Raw genomic sequence first — 20,284 nt, 5'->3', positions numbered from 1 at the left:
GGAGGTGATCAGCACATGAAATTTAATTGTTTCATACCCTCTGCAATAAATTTGTAATAAGAATGAGACTATTACTGTGTGTAAATTATAAAGCTTGTTTTGAGGGCCATATTATTTTGGTATGTTAGAAACCTTGGTATGTTTTGCTTACAGTGAAATAGTTATCTGAGTAATTTATGTATCATCTCACACTGGCTTTGAACCTAGTTGTATGAAGAGAAGGCAGTACATATAAGGGATTGTAGCTGTTTCCTTTCAGTTCTCTACATCTCTCATGGACAGCATAGGATGTCAAACTGCAAAATCTTTCTGTTGGAATTAGGGCAAAAGCTTTTTGTGTCCCATTACATCTTTGTCCCATGTGACAAAAGGAGTTGGACAGTTGGGGAAGCCCCTTTCCAAGAGCTTCTGCTTGCATAAATAGTTAAGATCCAAACCATTATTAATTAGGTATATCTTTGTTACACCTGTTTGCACAAACATTGCATAAATGTGTGTGGCAAACCATTTAAATAACAATAACCAAGAATTTAAAGAATATCAAAAGCATTATGACAAAATCATGACTTTCTATCCCCATTATAGAGAAAATGACAATGATAGACAGATAGATATGCTTTATTACAGTCAGTGACTAGTGAAATGACATTGTTACGAATAAAAGTGAACAATGTATGGATAATCAACTTTTACTAGATTAATATTCCACAAAACATGAAGATAGTATGTCCACAAAAAGGCAAAATAAGACTATTTTAGCACTTTTGAGAGTACAGGTAAGCAGATTCTCTTTATTTAATTCATGTTTTTAATCTGCCTAATAACTAGATTTGTATTGATAGATTACAAGTTTGGTTAAAACAAAAAATAAAGCAGTAAAACTGTTAAATACTTTAATTATTCAAGAAATGTGAAAATAATGTATAGAAGCCACTATTCCAATATAATGTGCACACTTAAAATAAACCTGACAATAAATATACTTAATAAAAGAATGTATTAGCCACCTGCTAAAAAAATATTAATATAGATACCAGATTGCTTCTCTGAGGAGGGTATTCCACAGCTGACATCCTGCAACTGAGGAGGCCTTCCTCATTCAAGTCATATAGATTTGCCTTTGTGCATGATTAGAGTCATTTGGGAAGGTATTAGAAAGGAGACGTTCCTTTTAGAGCAGTGTTTCCCAACCTGGGCAATTTTCAAATGTATGAACTTCAACTCACAGAATTCTCAGCAATGGCTATGCTGGCTGGGGAATTCTGGGAGTTGAAGTCCACACATCTAGAAGTTGCCAAAGTAGGGAAACACTGTTTTAGAGGAACAGAGGCCAGAATCATTCACAGCTTTATATTTCGATGTCAAGACAGAACTGGTACTGAAAATAGATGGCAGTCATTGCATTAGACAAAATACTAATGTCTAATGGTATCAGCCAGGAAACTGGTGTTCAATTATGGACAAAAAAACCCCTGAAACAAGTACTTCCTTGTACAGTAATCAATAGATTAGCAGAGGTTGTATAACTGATGTCAAGCTATGCCTGTCCATATAGGGTTGCAGCTTGTAAAGCTGATGAAATGCAATACTAGGTATTGAGACCACCTGTGCTTGTAATGACAATGATAGATCTAGGAGCTTTCCCAATTTGCATATCTGATCTTTGAAGAGAGAGTATAGGTGCCTCTAGAATGGCTTGAGCACTACTTATTGGGACAGACAACCGATACCAACAATACCCCCATCTTTTCTGGAATGACCTGTAAATTATAGGCTGTTACCTTGTCAGAGGATATCCATTGCCTGATTTGGGTTAGCTGAAAAGGAAATGTAAAGTTGCATATTTAACAAATTGAGTCCATATCCAATGTGCTCTCTTTCAATATCAGTTATTTGGATAGCTGTAGAACTAAATTCAAATAAGAGTCTTGATGCTTGCATATGGAACATGCCCCATCTGTTTGTATAAAACAATTACATCTTATAAGTAGGGGGATGTGCTCTGGGAATGTACTCTAATACATGCCAGCCCCTTTTCGCTTTTAATTGTACTGCTGTTTATGGATTTTACTGTGGCACACATTACTGGCCAGTTATTATGCCAGTGAACTTTTAAAAGGATCAAGAAATAGATGATGTGAAAGATTTTGGCATGAAGCCCTGTAGAACCCTGGCATAAATAAGACTGTACTAAATGGAAAAATAAACTGAGAAGATGTAAGTGTAAAGTATATATCACAATTAAAGGAGAATTTGTTTCAAAAAGGAGAAGAAATATAAAGATCCAGAGTTTGACTCCCAGTTTGCTAGCTGTTGTTTCTTTATAACTTACTTGTTTTGTGGGATAAAGCTCAGGGTTGTTCTTGCTTAATAAATAAAACTTGGTCTGATAAAATTCTTTTATTATTTTCAGAGATGTAAAGCCTGATAATATGCTGCTAGACAAATCTGGTCATCTAAAGCTAGCAGATTTTGGTACCTGTATGAAAATGAATAAGGTTAGTAGACAAAAACTACTAATTAGCTTTTGTGGTTGTGGAAAATCACGATACTTGGGAAAAATAGATACCAGTGTGTGTTTAAATTAAGAATTTTAACTGGGGTTCATACTTCATTTTAATATTTATTTTCCAAGCAGATCTAAGAAAACATCTTGTTTCATATACTGTACCTTTCAGTGTAATATTAAGATCCCAGAGCGTAACTCTTTTAAATGAACTCTCTTTTTATAGGAAGGTATGGTACGATGTGATACAGCTGTTGGAACTCCAGATTATATATCTCCAGAAGTACTAAAATCACAAGGTGGTGATGGTTATTATGGACGAGAATGTGACTGGTGGTCAGTTGGTGTCTTTTTATATGAAATGCTTGTGGGTGAGTATCAAATTACTAAATGAACTAAACTACCTTATTTTTTATTTTCATTAATAATTTTAATTTCTGTGTGTCACTGTAGAGACCACTCCTTAATAAGATTATTTGAATCAAATTCCATTGGGTTCAGTGATGCTTATTCCAAAGTAAATATGTATAATATTGTAGCCATTGATACTTAGATGCAGCCATTGATACTTAGGTTTAAATTGCTATTGCTGAATACTAGGTCAGTGAATAGAAAAATTTTAGCCATTCAGAAATTGGTCATGGATGTGCAAAGTGTACTTTATTGGCCTGATTTGGATATATTAGAGTTTGGAAACAGAGTTTGTCAGTTGGTCATAAATGACATGATTTCTTATTATTTGGGGGATAAATGTAGTTTAAAATCTCACTCCAAAATGATAAATATAGATTTCTTATATAGATATCTTCTTTCTAACTATTACTACCAGGAGAAGAATTAGTATGTTAGGTATGGCCAGGGGGTTCTGTCTTTCATTTACTCAGAGCACCATGGTTTATAAACAATCCATTATTTTTATTATTTATTTACTATCCCACCTTTATTATTTTTATAAATAACTCAAGGTGGGTATCATACCTAACACTCCTTCCTCCTCCTATTTTCCCCACAACGACAACCCTGTGAGGTGAGTTGGGTTGAGAGAGAGTGATTGGCCCAAGGTCACACAGCCGGCTTTCATGCCTAAGGTGGGACTAGAACTCACAGTCTCCTGGTTTCTAGCCCGTTGCCTTAATCTTTAAACTTTATTTTAAAATAATATTTTATGGAAGTAAGTATTTTCTGTTTAAAGGTACATAATCACGTACTCATTTACAAAATGATAGCTTTTCCAAAAAAAGCCACCTGTATTTCTCTTTTCTTTTACATACACTGTATATTCTTTCCTTTCTCCCTGTTTACTATATTCAACTGTAAACTGCCTTTTTCCTCAGGCCGCTTTCAAACTTGCTTGCTTGCTTGCTTACTTACTTACTTACTTTATTTATTTATTTATCCACCCATCCATCCATCCAATTTGTCCCTGCCCATCTCTTCCCATCGGGGGACTCTTTGCAGTTTACAGTAATCAATTAAAACAACAATAATACAATGAATAAAATATACAATATAAAATTACAGCAATAAATAATATAATTAAGAGTAAAAAATAAAACGTCCAAGTGGCAAAAGAATCTAAAACAGTCCAAGTGTGGGAGGAGTGGTCTATCGTAGCCATCCCCATGTAGATCTATTCCCCTCTCTGCCCCAAGCGAGGCGGCAGAACCAGGTCTTCAGACTCTTCCGAAAGGCCAGGAGCGATGGGGCCAATCTCACCTCCGGGGGGGCAGCATGTTCCACAGGGCGGACGCCACTGCAGAGAAGGCCTGCTTCCTGGACCCCGCCAAACGAAGTTGTCTTAGAGACGTGGTCCACAGCATGCCCCCTCTGCATGATCGGGTGGGACGGGCTGATGTAATGGGGAAGAGGCAGTCCCTCAGGTAACCTGGCCGCATGCCATGCAGGGCTTTAAAGGTGATAACCAACACCTTGAATTGGGCCTGGAAGCAAACTGGTACCCAATGCAGCTCGCGCAACTGCATTCTGGACCAGCTGAACTTCCTTTAGATTTCTTCTCCTCTTTCAAAGAAAATGCCCAGGTATCCTTTTACTACTATAATGAAAGGCAACTCATCTACTATTTCATCACATATTTATTATACACATAGTCCTTGTTTAGTGACTGCCTTGGACAGCAACCATTCAGTTACAATGGTGATGAAAAAGTAACTTTACAACCAGTCCTCACATTTATGACCTTCACAGGTTTTTAAAGCAAAGGAAAGCTGAATTAAGGTCATAAACACAGTCATGATTTCACATAATGAATGCTTTGCTTAACAACCAAGTTGCCAGTCCCAGTTGTCACTAAACGAGGACTACCTGTATTTTTGTAAACCAAATCTACTGAGACTCTTGGTGGTATTCCCCTTTCAAGTTTAGTAGTGCTATCTTTCTAGAATACAATGTCTAAGCCGAAGAATTTCTTCTACCTATAAATAAAGTCAGTTTCTATTTCTTGTATCAATAAAACATCAGCAACTACATTTTTCTTCCGAGATATATATTGCTATACATACATGACAATAAACTCTGCTACTTTGCTGATTCTTCCTCTGTTGATTCTTCTTTAACTTCTTTCAGTCCTTTATAGCTTCCGAAGACCTCATTGGTATCATCTCTTTTTATGTTTAGGTTTCTTAATTTCTGTGACTCGTTGAATTTCATTTGCTGTTTGCTCATCTGGGATTGTTGAAATTACATCATTTGCAGTCCCTTGTGAGTAGCCAGAAGATGTTTCTACTAGAGTAGATTTCAGAGCCAATTCAGTCACCCTCACACTTTAAAAAAAAAAAAAAGGGCTTATTTGAATCCTCTGTCTTTTCACCTTTCCTGTGTCATCCTTGTTTTCTTTTCCTACACCTATTATCCCAGTCTCTTTTTGTGGCTCTTTTCTTAGAATGAAAACACATAAATAGTTTCTACAAAAATGAATATGAAGTGGTCTTGAGAAATTAATATACATGATGATAGAAGATTCTTTTCCTTTTTATGATTTTGATATAATAACAAGAATATTTTGAGCTCTTAAAATTAGCATAAAAAAGCCATTTTTTTCTAGCTGAATTATCAATCAGTTATGTGACTTACAGTTTTCTCTCTCTTGCTTTAGGGGATACACCTTTTTACGCAGATTCTTTGGTTGGAACATATAGTAAAATTATGAACCATAAGAATTCTCTTAGCTTCCCTGATGATAATGATATTTCTAAAGATGCAAAAAATCTTATTTGTGGCTTTCTAACAGACAGGTAATATATTTAAAATCATATTCTGGAAAAACTGTGATTTTTAAAAAAAAACTTAAATTATTGAATGGATTCTTCAGTTAGATCATCTCTTTATAAAATATAGGCTATGTTCATATAACATATTAAGAAATTGTTTTAATCATGAGTTGTTGAAGACATTAAAGTCAGTGCCATTGCTTATTTTGTTTTCCTTCTTGGTAGTTGTACTTGTTTGGCATCTCTATGGATTGGATAGAGGTTTGAGCACAACAGAAAACCAAATAGTTTAATAACAAACTATGAATTGTTCTTCACATATTACACTAAACCACAATTGCATCATTATGTCAGCCACAAACTAGTTTCAAATTGGGTGTATTGCTTTAAAAGAAGTCATAGTTAATTTACTATGGAAATGTTACTGTTATTCTACAGGTTACTCAACTCTTTGCGCAAGATCTTAAATGATTTTTCCTCTGGATTTCCTGCCTTGAGTATTTGTATTTTAAATCTGCAGCATTGTTACCTGCTTCTCCCCCCCCCCCCCCCCGCAAATGCAGCAGAGATTTTTCTAATGATTTGAAAGATTTGGAAAGAAATGTTTGCAATCCGTGGTGTTTCAGATAAATGTTTCTGACAGCAAACATGTTTTTTATTACTGAGAAGGAGGGAGACTTTTCCACCCCATATTTAAAGCAAAGAAACTGCTAATGTTGAAATAAGTGATCATCTTATTTAAAATGGGCTTTGATCTTATGTTTCATTTGTTTACATATTACTTTTAGTATTGTCCCCAGAATACGTATGCAGTAGGTGTTACATAATTTAAAAAACACTTCACTTTTACAGGGAAGTTAGATTAGGAAGAAACGGTGTGGAAGAAATCAAGCGACATCCATTTTTCAAAAATGATCAGTGGTCTTGGGAAAATCTTAGAGACAGTAAGTAATTTTCTGTATAAAACCAGCTTTTCTTGTAATATAATTGATTCATGTGTTATATTTTCCTTATAAATGTTGACAGAAGATGATTTTCTACCCAGGAAACAGATACTGACCTGCTTATTAAAAAGGGCAAGGTTCTGAAGAACTGTTCCATACTTGAAAGTTAATGTACATCCAGTGAGATCTTATGTACCTTTTTTCGATTGACGAACTGTGTCTTCATGTCTGTTCAGTTACAAAAGCAGTTTTCCAAATATGGGGTATTGTGGGCTGCTATTGGGGAAACAACCTCAACTGACTTGGGGCATGTAGAATTAGTTGTGCAGTTCTTTGAAATATACAAAAAATAAATATAAACAAGTACACTTGTCATAACAAACCTTATAAAACATTTCAAGTATTTAAAAACCATAATCTGTCTTCTACTTATTAAACATAGAATAAATCTTTAATACTCGATTCATGATAACTATTTCTAACCTAGTGATTAATATTAAATAATCAACTTCTCAACTTCACAAATTATTTTGATTCCTATTTAACAATAATTACAAAATAATTTTTAATCATTCTGGGTTTTCCCTTTGTTTGATTTTCCATTATCCCAAAGGTTACTTGGTACATTACTGCATTAGAATTCAGACATTTAATATTTTAAGATAATGTAACAAAATTGAGTAATTGTGACTATTTTATACAATTATTTATATGACACCTATAATTTACTTTTTTTTTGCACTTTTACATAATTAAAAAAGTAGTAAAATCTCTTACGTTTTACAGAAAATACCAATGTTATACATGGAAGTAGCTGTTTTGATAAGTCAGTTTATAACAGTTCTTTCTTGTAAATGTAAAGTTTATATTCTTTAGAAAGCAAAATATCCATACTTCTGGAATATTCTTTTTAGGCCTCTCATTTATTTTTCATTATTTCATTAGATGTCATAACTAAATTTATTAACAGTACAATGTTACAAGGTTTGACTGATAAGTAAATCTTGCTGAAATTTTTGATAGTGGTATAAAATATTGCAGTCTACACTTTTTAGATTAATCTTTTCTCTTTTTATGGTTCAGATTTCTTAAATTTACTTCTGGAACAAATCTTTATGATATGACATTCATAAAGTCAGATTTGTCATAATGAGAAAAATATGTGCTTTCTCCCTTATCTTAAATAACTTGGTCAGATATAATTTCTTTATCCACATCAGTTTTCATATCTACTCTATGAAAATGTTTATTCATTAAACTTTGAAACTCTTGATGAAATTGATTGTTCTAAGAAATCTTTCTGGTTTTCTTTACTTTAGAAAAAGAAGGTGGAAGTTCATCTTCTCTATATTCTGAAGAACTCATTAGACTTTTTGTATGATAGCATATGGCTTTAGGCTTCGTCTGCAGTGGAGCCATTTATTTATCTTCCTATTTGCTGAATTTACGTAACTTTATTAAGGTTTTTGTGTTTCACATATATTGATAACAAGCTTTCACAGAACTGTTAACAGGTCTTTCTATAGGTTTTTGATCTGAGACATGCCCTTATTTCCAGATGATTAGGCTTCTGAAATGTGTTCTTTCTGGGTTGCCTTTGTAGACCACCAAAATACTGTAAGCCATGTTTTGACTAATGCTAGTCATTATGGTTACATTACACCTATTCTGTGGGACCTGTATTGATTACCAGTAGGTTTCCAGGTGCAATTCAAAGTACTACTTTTGACTTTTAAAGCCCTATATGGCTTGGCACTTTGGTACATTGGGGATTGCCTGTTTCAGCTAAGATCAACTCATTTGAGGACATATTTCTGGGAAAATATGCTTACGTTGCCCTAATTTCATGGGGTGAAGGGAGTGGCACCCAGTACATGCTATTTTTCCATGGCTCTTATACTTTGGAACAGCTTACCTCTAGAACAGGGTTTCTCAACCAGGATTCCATGGAACCAGAGGGTTCCATGAGAGGGTCACTAGGGGTTCCATGGGAGATCATCATTTATTTAAAAAATTATTTCCAATTTGGGCAACTTCACATTAAAGAGGTAAGTTTCATTCTTTATTTTTAGTTTAAGAACACTGTTAATGCATATATACAGGCCTATATATGAAACAAATATAATAATTTTTGTAACTTGTGGCCTATATTTGAGCCTGAATGTGCAGGGTTTCCCCGGGGTCTGAAAAATATTTCAAGGGTTCCTCCAGGGTCAAAAGATTGAGAAAGGCTGCTCTAGAAGCTACACTGGACCCCTTAGTGACTGCCTTCTGGAAGTTTGTGAAACCCAACTATTCCAGAGAACCTCTGGGGAATGTTTGTTTGTTTATTTGCAGAACTTACATGGCTGCCTGTCTCATATAATTCTCACAACAATCAAGCAAATATCCTTTCCCCCAGGTGCCAGACCAAACAGCCTCCCAGCTCAACCCCCATCCTAGCCCAATGCTTGGGGGAAGAGCCAGGTCTTCACAGCCTTCTGGAAGGCTAAAAGGATAGGGATCCCTCAGATCTCAGGTAGGAGTTTATTCCAAAGGGCTGGGGTAGCCACTGAGAAGGTGTGGCTTTGGGGTCCCATCAGGTGACATTTTTAAGGAAGGGACCGTGCCCACCCTATGAAACCTAGAAGGATGGGCAGATACTCTCAGGGAGAGGCAGTCTGCAAATAACGTAGCCCTGGGCCATGTAGGGTTTTAATGGTGATAACCAGCACCTTGAATTGCCAATTGAAGAGAATATCTGTAGCTCAGGGTTGAACTGTGAAGTCCTTGGTGCTCTCTGAGCTTGGTTGTTTCCTTGCAGACGTTTCATTGCCCAACTAGACAACATCTTCAGTGCTAGAAAGGAGTGGGGTTTGCTCTTTGTTTATATACAATAGCTTGCAGTCAGAAGAAAACAACTAAGTTCAGAGAGCACTAAGGACTTCACACCTTGAATTGCACCTAGAAAACAACTAGGAGTCGGTGAAGCTCATTCAGCAGTGGTGTAACTTAGGTGAACCATGAGGCACCCAAAACCATGCATACTGCTGCATTCTGGACCACTTGCAACTTCTGGATGGTCTTCAAGGGTAGCTCATGTAGAGCATGTTGCAGTAATCCAAATGAGAGGTAACTAAGGCATGAGTGACTGAGCAAGGCATGAGTGACTGTGAGCAAGGTAACTAAGGCATGAGTGACACTGAGCAAAGTCTAGGAATGGGCACAATTGTCTCACAAGATGAATTTGTGCAAAAGCCCCCCGGCCACAGTTACCATCTGCTCTTCCAGCAGGAGCCACAAGTCCAGGAGCACCCCCAAATTCCACACCAGATCTGTCTGGGGGAGAGTTACCCTGTCTAGAGTCAAAGATGTCAACTCTCCAAAGCCCACAATCACTGTGTCTTGCTAGGGTTGAGTTGCAGCCAGTTTCTCCCCATCCAGGCCCTTACAGCTTCCAGGCACTGAGCCAGCACCTGAACAGCATTACTTGCCCAGCATAGGGTAGAGATACATAATTGTGTATCATCAGCATACTGATGATACCCAACCCCATGCTGCCAGATGACCTCTCCCAGCAGCTTTCTTGCTTGCTTATTTATTTAAATTTATATCACTGCCCATCTCCCCCATAGATGTTAAATAGGAGGGGAGAGAGACCCAAGCCTTGAGGCACCCCACATAACAGGGGCCTAGGGCTGGATCTCTCTTCCCCCACCATCACTGACTGGTACTGCACAGAGAAAGAAGAATTACTGCAAAACAGTGCCTCCCACTCCCAATCCCTGGAGCCAATTGAGCAAGATACCATAGTCGATGGTGTCGAAAGTTGCCGAGAGATCCAGAAGGGCCAGGACAGACAAACCACCCCCATCCTGAGCCCACCAAAGATCATCCACGAGTGTGACCAATGTTGTTTCAATACTATAGCCTAGCCAGAATCCTGATTTAAGAGGTTCCAGATAATCTGCTTCATCTAGGACTCTCCACAGCTGGGAGCCCACCACTCTCTCCACAACTTCCCCTAAAAAGGGATTGTATGCCATCTGAAACTAGATTTTTTTTTTAACTAATTGTGTGTATTATTATGTGTGTCAGTGTATATTATTTGTATTATTTTTAATATTTTGTTCCCCTTGGTTCTTGTTATTATGGAGGTTTTATTGTGTTTTATATTGTAAGCTACCATGAATTGATTACAGTTCAGTAGCATATGTTTGTTATTGAATAAATACAAATATTTTACTATAAAAATACTATATTTTTTATTTTGTGATTATATTCTTTTGCGTTTTTTATACAGCTATTTATGATTTTACTTTCTGTATACCTTAATACCTCTTACAAAGAATAGTTTTAAATAGATACTAACTTGGATGCTATGCATAGAAAAATCTGAGCAATTGGCAGTAAAATAAGAAAATTGTAATGTTTTATAGGTATATGTTAGTTATGGTTTCTTTATTTTGTATGAGATCTCTTCAGTTACCACTTTGTTTAACATTTTTTTAAAATGATCAGTTTATTTTGCAGAATTGAGGCACTCAGATCAGCAGTTTCCTATGAGCAACTGTGGAACTGCCTCTTAATGTTATAACACTTAAATTTTTAATCTTTAAGTTTCTGGGGGTTTTATGCATTTACTGCTCAAAATATAATAAGGATTTCTACATTGTATGATCTTGTAAAATAACTCTTCATTCTTTCATATCAACTTCATTACATTTATAACTGTTAATATACACATTTTAATAAAAATTATTAATCTTTGTTCTCTTCGGGGGGTTTTGGGGTAGCTGTAGCACCTGTTGTCCCTGATTTAAGTAGTGATATTGACACTAGTAACTTTGATGATCTGGAGGAAGACAAAGGTGAAGAAGAAACATTCCCTATACCAAAAGCCTTTGTTGGCAACCAGCTACCCTTTGTAGGATTTACTTATTATAGTAACCATCAGTAAGTATATGTAGATTTAAAATATTTGCTTGTCAGTAAAAGTCATGAGGATACTTTATAATAGGAATGTGACAAATATAACTTAATTATGATTGCAATTTTTAAAAACTGCCTTGTGTTAGCATACTGATAATGGAAATGTTATTATCCTTATTATAGCTGTATCCAGTCTAGAGGATGAGCACCCATTTTGTAGAGCTCGTTTTGGCTTCTGGTAACCTGACTGCATATGGTTTTGTTTGTATTTTCAATTGAGGAATAAAGCCAGGATATTCAGATAATAGTTGCTCTTACACTGCAGTCTAAAACACACAGGGATCAAATCCCATTACATTCAATGTAGTGAAGCTTATTTTGTAGTATGTTATTGTCATTAAGCTATGTTTGCTAAGTGCAGCAAAGTCTAGTAAGGAAAGAAGAAAATCTTAGACAAGTAAGCAATCTGCTTATTTGAAAAATTAAGTTACATATAGTTAGTAGGGCTGGAATGATCTCTGATTCACTCCAAAAAGATACTTTGGAGCACAGATGGAACACTGTCTGCCCTCTAAAGCAGACAGAATTATGGGGCTGGAATTATGCAGCAACTATAGAGGGCATCCATGTGATTTTAAGAAAAGATGAGGGCAACACATTTCCCAGGTTCAGAAATAAATAGCTATATACATATATAAAAATGAATATATTACTATGAAGCCAGTTGTATACTTTTTAAAAACAGCTCAACCATACATTATCTGGAATAATAACCTGTTAAGTTTTTAAATATTTTATATTAAGCCGGGATTTTTTGTCTAGTATAAAATGCTTCAATTTTAAAATGCATAGTACAGAGAAATAAATAAATTGTAAGATTTGATGAAAATTATATATAATTTTCTGTGTGTTCTCATACACAAATATACTTTAAAAATTAAACGTAGCAAATCCAGATTGTGGTCCCATTCAGATTTCATATAAATGGAGTGCAGAAATACTGAAACAAAATGATCAAAAGGTGGGAGTATTAAGGAAAAGGTAATATGTGATTGATGTGAAGAGTCTGTAATCTAATGACATATCTACAATAATAGAGTTTTTCTTTCTCATTAATAATAGCTTGAAAGAATTAGGATTAGAATTGTGATGGCCAGTAAATTGTGGCTTGAAAGGTAATTGGTCAGAATATTGATAGCTAAGACTGTTAATGGCTGTCGTGGAATTTTAGGGTTTAGAGACAATATTCCACTGAATGTCAGTTCCTGAAGAACCACAATGAAAGAGGGCTGCTACCTTCATGTCTTATTTTGAATATTGTACAGTCAAAATAGTCTAGTTCTACTATAAATAACTAATGGATGAAAAACAACACACACAAGAGGCTTCATGATTTATATAATAATATTATAGGACAGAGTGACATTTTTCATTGAGGTAGATAGTTGACTGTGCATAGTTAATTGTCTAATATAGAATCTTCTGGGCCTCATACCAAATAGAATTCCAGGTTCTTTTTAGCTTTGGAAAAACAAAAGTCAAAAATTGAATTGGAATGTTCATTAGCATTTTCTATTTTTGAGAGTAAATATTTGTATTTCTTTTTGTATCTTTCTAAAACTTCCCAAATTGTGTTCCTAGGTATTTATCCACCTGCACAGCTAATTCTAATGACAACAGAGCAAGCACCAACGTAGATAAAAACTTGGTATGTTTTATTTAAAAAAAAAAAATGTTTTGTCATTAATTTCTTTCCCTGATTTGTTTGCATTTGAGAAATGTCACATTTTAAACTAGGTATAATTATATAAGTATAATTTAACTTAAACAATAAACAACAATGACACTTAAGATTAAAACTGTGTACTTAAATTGTATATATTGTTTTTGTTTTGTTTTGCATAAGCATTATAATAATTTAGCTAAACTAAAATTCCTTTTAAGAAGTACCATAAATTGAAATATATGCCTATGTCGAATAATGATTTAAAGCAAGATTTCCCAAAATTGATATAGCTACGTGCATTTTAATACCACTTTTTCAGCTCCAAAATTTAAGTGCATATTTTAAAAATGAGAAAAACAAATACTTTTGTGTATTTTATATATTTTAAATAAATAGAATAAATCTGAAGATGTTTTGCATCCCTAGCAACTTTATGCCAGGAACAAAAGAAGACAGTTTTATTCTCAATCTGTATATAGTTTAAGGCACCAATTTCACAATTCCGTGTTCTGACGAAAGGCCTTAAAAATTGACTTTTCTAAAAGTTATAAATATTCGTTTTTACAATTCAACCAAAAAAAATCATGGAGTTTGTCAAAATTCTATCTTAATGAAGAATCATGGGAGATTTCAATTAATGAATCTATTTTTGATGTTCCTTTTTTATTATTTTTGGCATTAACTCTAAATGGGCTCTTAATCCACATTTAATTGTGTCAACTGGAGGAAAATACTCATTTTAGCCTGTTAGCCCTATCAGATTACTGCAGAAATCACATCTGAGATAAGAGTGTCACTGTATTTCTTTAGTAATACAGTTAAAATACAAAAAGATTTAAAATGTTAACTTGCTGTATCCATAAATAAAATTATTTTACTTGTTGCTTCAACTTTTTCATGAATTTGGAAAACAATAATTTTAATCTCTTGGAAATGCAGACTAATTTCATTAAAAAAAACAAATTTGTCAGATATGTAATCCACTGTTGTTAACCAATCACATTTATGAAACTACCTCCATTTTGCTGATGGAGAATGTTAACTCTAAGAATAAAACTCCCATTTTTCATTTCAAAATGTTTCCTTTTGACAGCCATCAAATCTGTCAGTGTAGTAAGAGGTGCTCAGTTCCCTTCCTGATTCTTTCCACAAAACAATTAAAATTCTGGAATTTTAAAGATGTGATTTTAAATAATGCATAAACTTCAAACTGTGCATGAAGAGTGAAATTCAAAAGTGAGGACCAGTGTTTTTCCAGCTATAGTTTCTCTTGAATAGTACAATGCAACCAGTTTCAATGGTTTCCTGTGCTCTTTAGATAGTCCTGGAAGGCAGGTTATGCACAATAACAACTGATTATCATTACCTGCACTGAAAAAACCAAACTTCAAATACTCACTGAAATAATTGTGGGTCCAAGAAGTATTTATCTTCTGATTCTCATTTGTACTAGACTGCACATCATTTGAATATTTATTAGTTTTTTCCAGTAATATTTTTCAAGCAAGTATCCATGTTCAAAATGAAAACAAGAGAATATTTAATTTTTAAAAATAAAATCTTAAATAGTTAACATAAAAGTAAAGGTAAAGACAGCCGGTTTGGTCTAGTGGTTAAGGCAGTGGGCTAGAAACCAGGAGGCTGTGAGTTCTAGTCCCGTCTTAGGCATGAAAGCCGGCTGGGTGGCCTTGGGCCAGTCACTCTCTCTCAGCCCAACCCTCTCAGCTTACAGGGTTGTTCTTGTGGGGAAAATAGGAGGAGTATTAGGTAGGTTTGCCACCTTGAGTTATTTATAAAAAATAATAAAGGTGGGATAAAAATAAAATAAATAAATAAAAGGTGGCCCTCATTATCAGCATTCTTGGATAACCTTTGTTTTTAGCCCTTTTAAATCACTTTATGGATATGCAAAATGGTAGGCAGGCTTTTGTATATGTGTAAATGACACTATTAATGCTGAGGTTGCTCAGTCACAAGCACTTTGGTCAGAGGCAAGATCTTGCTTCTTTTTTCCCTCCAATTCTAGTGCTGGTAAGACCACAAGCTATCTGGTTGGAGAGGAAAGAATAAAACTTCACATTCCTCTTTTCTCTCTTTCAAGAGCACTGGCAGAGGGGAGAAAAAGTCGTTATTTTGATATATTTTAAAGACTGGGTTTGGTAAAGGTAAAGGTAAAGGGTTTGGAGTTTTTTCTTTTCTTTTCATTAGGATCAGTACTGGCCTGCAGCTGTGCTTTGGAAAATGAATCAGATGTGTATAGCCTTGTCTTTTACCAAGGCTTTTTAATATAGAAGTATCAGAAAACCATTCCAAAAGATGTTATGCTCTGTATTATTTACCTAGCCCTATAAAGTATAACTTTCGTACTCATTTTGTATTTTGTATTTAAAGCTGGAATCTTTGCAAAAAAATATCTATCAGCTTGAAGAACAGCTGCATAATGAAATGCAGTTGAAAGATGAAATGGAACAAAAATTCAGGTAATGTATTTTAGTTTTTCAGAATGTCAAACATAACTTTAATGAAACATCACTTGTGGTATGATAATGGTATCAGACAGTTCGTGTATGCAGCAGACTTGCAACGGGTGTGAGGAATTTTGGCAAACTCTACAAACTCTACATTTCTTGCCTTTTCCTATTCCCACAGGAATTATTGTCTTTAGATCTGTTTAAGAGCAATAATTTTGAAAACAATATAATCAAAAGTTGATTATGATAGCGCAGACACTTTTGTTTACTGATATTGCGGAGGAGGATACTAAAATTGTGGAATTTTAGTGGCATTAGCATTTTTGGTATTAAAATTAGGAAAGATGGGAATCATATTTAGATTTTTTATAATTTGATAGAAAAAGAGCCTTGAATCTACTATTCGTGTGTTACCTGTAATAATTTCCAAGCTATAATTGTTGTCTTATCTCAATTTTGATATGAAAAATCACTAATTCATAAAGGATTAAAAGGTAAAGGTAAAGGTTTCCCTTGACGTAAAGTCCAGTCGTGTCCGACTCTAGGGGGCGGTGCTCATCTCCGTTTCAAAGCCTTGGAGCCGGCGTTGTCCATAGGACACTTCCGGGTCATGTGGCCAGCATGACTCACGGAACGCCGTTACCTTCCCGCCGAAGCGGTACCAATTAATCTACTCACATTTGCATGTTTTCGAACTGCTTGGTGTGCAGAAGCTGGGACGAGCAACGGGAGCTCACCCCGCCGCGCGGTTTCGAACCGCCGACCTTCCGATCGACAGCTCAGCGGTTTAACCCGCAGCGCCACCGCGTCCCTAGCAAATCGCATTTTGAGGCTCTCAAGCTATTTTACATATTGCTTCAGATGATGTAGTTTAGTTTTCAGAGGCCGTGTTTGTACGTAACGAGAATTCTCTTTTATTTGGGAATAAGCATTGTGCTAACATTGGCTGATCATGCCTATTTCATTCCTCCTTTTCAACAAATGCAACTAAATAAATCCTGGCAGGATCATTTATGGCATGTTTATCACTGCATATGAATGAGAAGCCAGACAAGCGTTCAGACTTTGGGTTGTTGGGATAAACTGTAGATGGAGCTGTCCCGATACACTTAATTGCTCCTCCTGCTGGATATGCAAGAATTCTTCACAATTGTGGCTTATCATTTCAGGCTGATGTGGCCTGTTAAATTCTTCCTAGTGCTAGAGCAACCATTCAACTCTAACCTATCTATTAGACAGATCAGTTTTTCTATTACAGAATATAGGGCAGGGATATATTTCCTTCTACGTGTTTTAATTGCCATTTCATTAATCCTCTGTGGTATATGAATTATGGGAGTTGCAGTGTAACACTTCCCAAAGAGGAAAAAGGAGCAAAGTACATCATTCTGAAATGCCTGGTAGTATCCAAGAAAGAGGTTTGCCATTAGTATTAGTTGGGATTGACACTGCCTGTTTAACCTAGTTTGTTTGAACATTGATGCTCTGAATAGAAGTACAAATTATTATCCGATATATAATTGCACATATTTAAGAGTCTGCTCGTAGCAGCATGTATGAGAAAAACCTAATGTTTTCCCAAGATCTTTGGGTTCAGTTCTTATAACAAGATATTTGGGAACAATTAAGAAAACAAGCACAACATTCATTGCCCTGTTCTGTGCAGCTCTTTCCTGAGTTTTGGTTACTAAACCCAGTTTATAACTTTATGAAATGAATAGTGGTAGTAAAATAGTTAAGATAAATTGGATATCTTTAGAATAGGGAATCTCAGCATGGGAAGGCTTTTTATGCTTTGGATATGTACTTGATGTTTTGGCTTTATTGATCAGCTACATATGAAACATTTTGTCTTAAAGGCAGTAAATAAAATTCAGCTCTCACATTCTTTATAGAACATCAAATATTAAACTAGACAAAATAATGAAGGAACTAGATGAAGAGGTAAGTGTTTGGTTATTAATCTTTCATTATTAACTTTGTTAGAAACTTACATAATTTCACATTATACTTAGTAGGAATAAATAAGAATAGATTGCTGATATGTATTCAGTGAAAACGTATTGGCTGAATTTAGACCATCTATCAAGATAGGAATGTTGAACATCCCCTCTTACTCAGCATTCCCTCTTATCCTCCAGTGCATCTGAAAAGAAAAAAAAATCAAAACCTTATGCTCCAGTCACAGATTTTCTGCTATTTAGTATACATGTTTGGAATTTTTAAAGATAAGTAACTTTAACAATAGCTAGTTAAAAAAAAAAAGTCCTGTCCTAAACTCTGGTTTGAAGATGCTTTGTTTTAGACAAAACATTATTTAGGTCAGCACTGGAAAAAAAAAAAAGGCTATTTGCACTAAGATGGAATATTGGGTTCTCACAGCCCCCCCACAGTGTGAGAGCCAACATTTTCATTTGGGGATTTTGATGGATTTTTAGGGGCAAATTGGGTGCCCTAAGCGTTATACAGGCTTAAGATACCCACTCTAGCACTTAAACTTCCAATCCCCCCCATAGAAATCTTTTTCTGATACATTTTCAAAGTGCGCACAGCCCTCATCATTATATAAAAACCAATATTTAGTTGTTGACATACCTGTTTATTACATTTTAAAAGTATCAACTGCATTTTTATTATATTTTATTATTTATTGTAAGAATCTTTTGATTAAAATAATTGCAGTTCTATATTAGTCAATCAGATAAATGCTTAGCTGTAGTGTTTTATTGCTAAAAATTACAACTTACAGGGAAATCAGAGAAAAAATTTGGAATCAACAGTTACTCAAGTAGAGAAGGAAAAGATGCTCTTGCAACACAGAATAAGTGAATATCAAAGAAAAGTTGAACAGGAGAATGAGAAACGTCGAAATGCAGAAAATGAAGGTAAGTTATATTTCTGTTTTGTTTATTACAATAAGAAAACTTTTCATACAATCACAGGGCTAGAAGAAACACTGGAGGTATTCTAGTCCAATCCCCTGTTCAGGGTAGGATTCTTCAGACCACCCCACACAAAACTTTGAAAACCTTCAGTGATGGAAAACCCATGATTCCAGGAGATAGGCTGTCCTGACTCTCACGGTCAGGAAATTACTCCATATTTCAAGTTTGGATCTCTGTCTATAAAGCTTCCATCTTCTGATTCTTGTCCTATCCTCAGGACTATGGAGAATAAATCCATATTCTCTTCCCTGAGATAGCCCTTCAAGTTTTTAAGACTGCTATTGCATCTCCCCTTAGTCCTCTCTTCTTTAGGTTAAATATACCCAGTTCTTTTAACAGTTCATAAGATTTCACCTCCAAAGTGGAGCTACAAATCCAAAGTGACCTGCAGTCTTATGGTCATGCGACTGCTGTAAGATTTGAGAACGCAAAGTCTCAGGAACGTATAGCTTAGAGTCTGCCCAACAGAAACCATTAGAAGTCGATACTTTGTCTCTGTTAGCTTGCAACCAAGGATCAGATTTCAAAGTGTGAAGAAAGTCAGCCTGTAAGTGACTAGGTACTTCTCCTTTTCGCCTGCAGGGCTCGGATTGCTGGCAACGTCTTTGGCTTCTAGTAACAGCTGCCAAACCCAGTTGTGATTTTGATAATACAGTGTCAACAGTGTGGGGTTGCTGAGAATCATGTTGAGGTAGACAAGAAAGCGAATCAGCTAAAAAGTTACGTTTTCCCGGGAAATATTTAAGTTGGAAATTAAAACGACTAAAAAACTGAGCCCAGTGAACTTGCTTAGGGCTAAGGCACCGTGGTGTGCGAAGAGCTTCCAAATGTCTATGGTCAGTCCAAACTTCAAAAGGAAATTTGGTACCTTCCAATAGATGGCGCTAGTTCTCCATTGCAGCTTTAATGGCAAATGCTTCTTCCTCCCAAACGTGCCAATGGTGCTCAGTGTCAGAGAACTTTTTGGATAAGTAAGCACAAGGACTCAGTTTGCCTGAGGGGTCCTTTTGAAGTAGAATAGCCCCAATAGAAGTATCTGAGGCGTCTACTTGCACAACAAAGGGACAATCGGGGTCTGGATGTTGCAATACAGGCTCCGCAATAAAAGCTTTGAGCTTGTCAGATGCAGCCTGGCAGTCTGGGGTCCAATTAAGCAAGGCACCAGGGGCTTTAAATTTGCAAGTTTCCCCTTGACCTTTGGTTTTCAACAAATCAGTGAGTGGCAGGGCAATCTCCGCAAATCCCCCGATGAACTGTCTATAAAAATTGGCGAACCCCAAAAAACTTTGTGGCTGCTTGTGGGTGTGAGGTTGCCCCCAATTCGCCATGGCTTGCACTTTGGCTGGGTCCATTTCAGTGCCCCGCACTGACACTCGGTATCCCAAATAATCAAGCTGTGATTTGTGGAATTCACACTTAGAGAGCTTGTGTATAGTTTCGCTGCTCTAAGCTTAGCAAGCACTTGCCTGAGCAAAGTTTCATGTTCCTCCTCTGTTTCTGTGTATATTAATACATCATCTAAATAGACCAACACTCCTTTAAATAGATGGTCAT

The 20,284-nt window shown here is 35.7% G+C and overlaps 1 protein-coding gene across 2 annotated transcripts in view; it reads left to right on the top strand.

The window, feature by feature from the left end:
• Positions 1-20,284, top strand: part of ROCK1 (Rho associated coiled-coil containing protein kinase 1) — a 98,069-nt gene that overhangs the window by 27,391 nt on the left and 50,394 nt on the right. For both annotated transcript variants that reach the window (XM_063299162.1, XM_063299163.1), the window contains 9 exons: positions 2,414-2,498; positions 2,733-2,877; positions 5,619-5,757; positions 6,586-6,677; positions 11,453-11,612; positions 13,230-13,296; positions 15,706-15,794; positions 17,681-17,729; positions 18,535-18,670. In XM_063299162.1, coding sequence (XP_063155232.1) covers positions 2,414-2,498; positions 2,733-2,877; positions 5,619-5,757; positions 6,586-6,677; positions 11,453-11,612; positions 13,230-13,296; positions 15,706-15,794; positions 17,681-17,729; positions 18,535-18,670 — 962 coding nt within the window. The remainder of the gene's footprint in view (positions 1-2,413; positions 2,499-2,732; positions 2,878-5,618; positions 5,758-6,585; positions 6,678-11,452; positions 11,613-13,229; positions 13,297-15,705; positions 15,795-17,680; positions 17,730-18,534; positions 18,671-20,284) is intronic.

The sequence above is a fragment of the Candoia aspera genome, chromosome 3 (genome assembly GCF_035149785.1).
Source record: "Candoia aspera isolate rCanAsp1 chromosome 3, rCanAsp1.hap2, whole genome shotgun sequence".
NCBI lineage: Eukaryota > Metazoa > Chordata > Lepidosauria > Squamata > Boidae > Candoia > Candoia aspera.
Note: the sequence above shows the minus strand (reverse complement) of the source record. Positions and strands in the feature narration are given on the sequence as shown.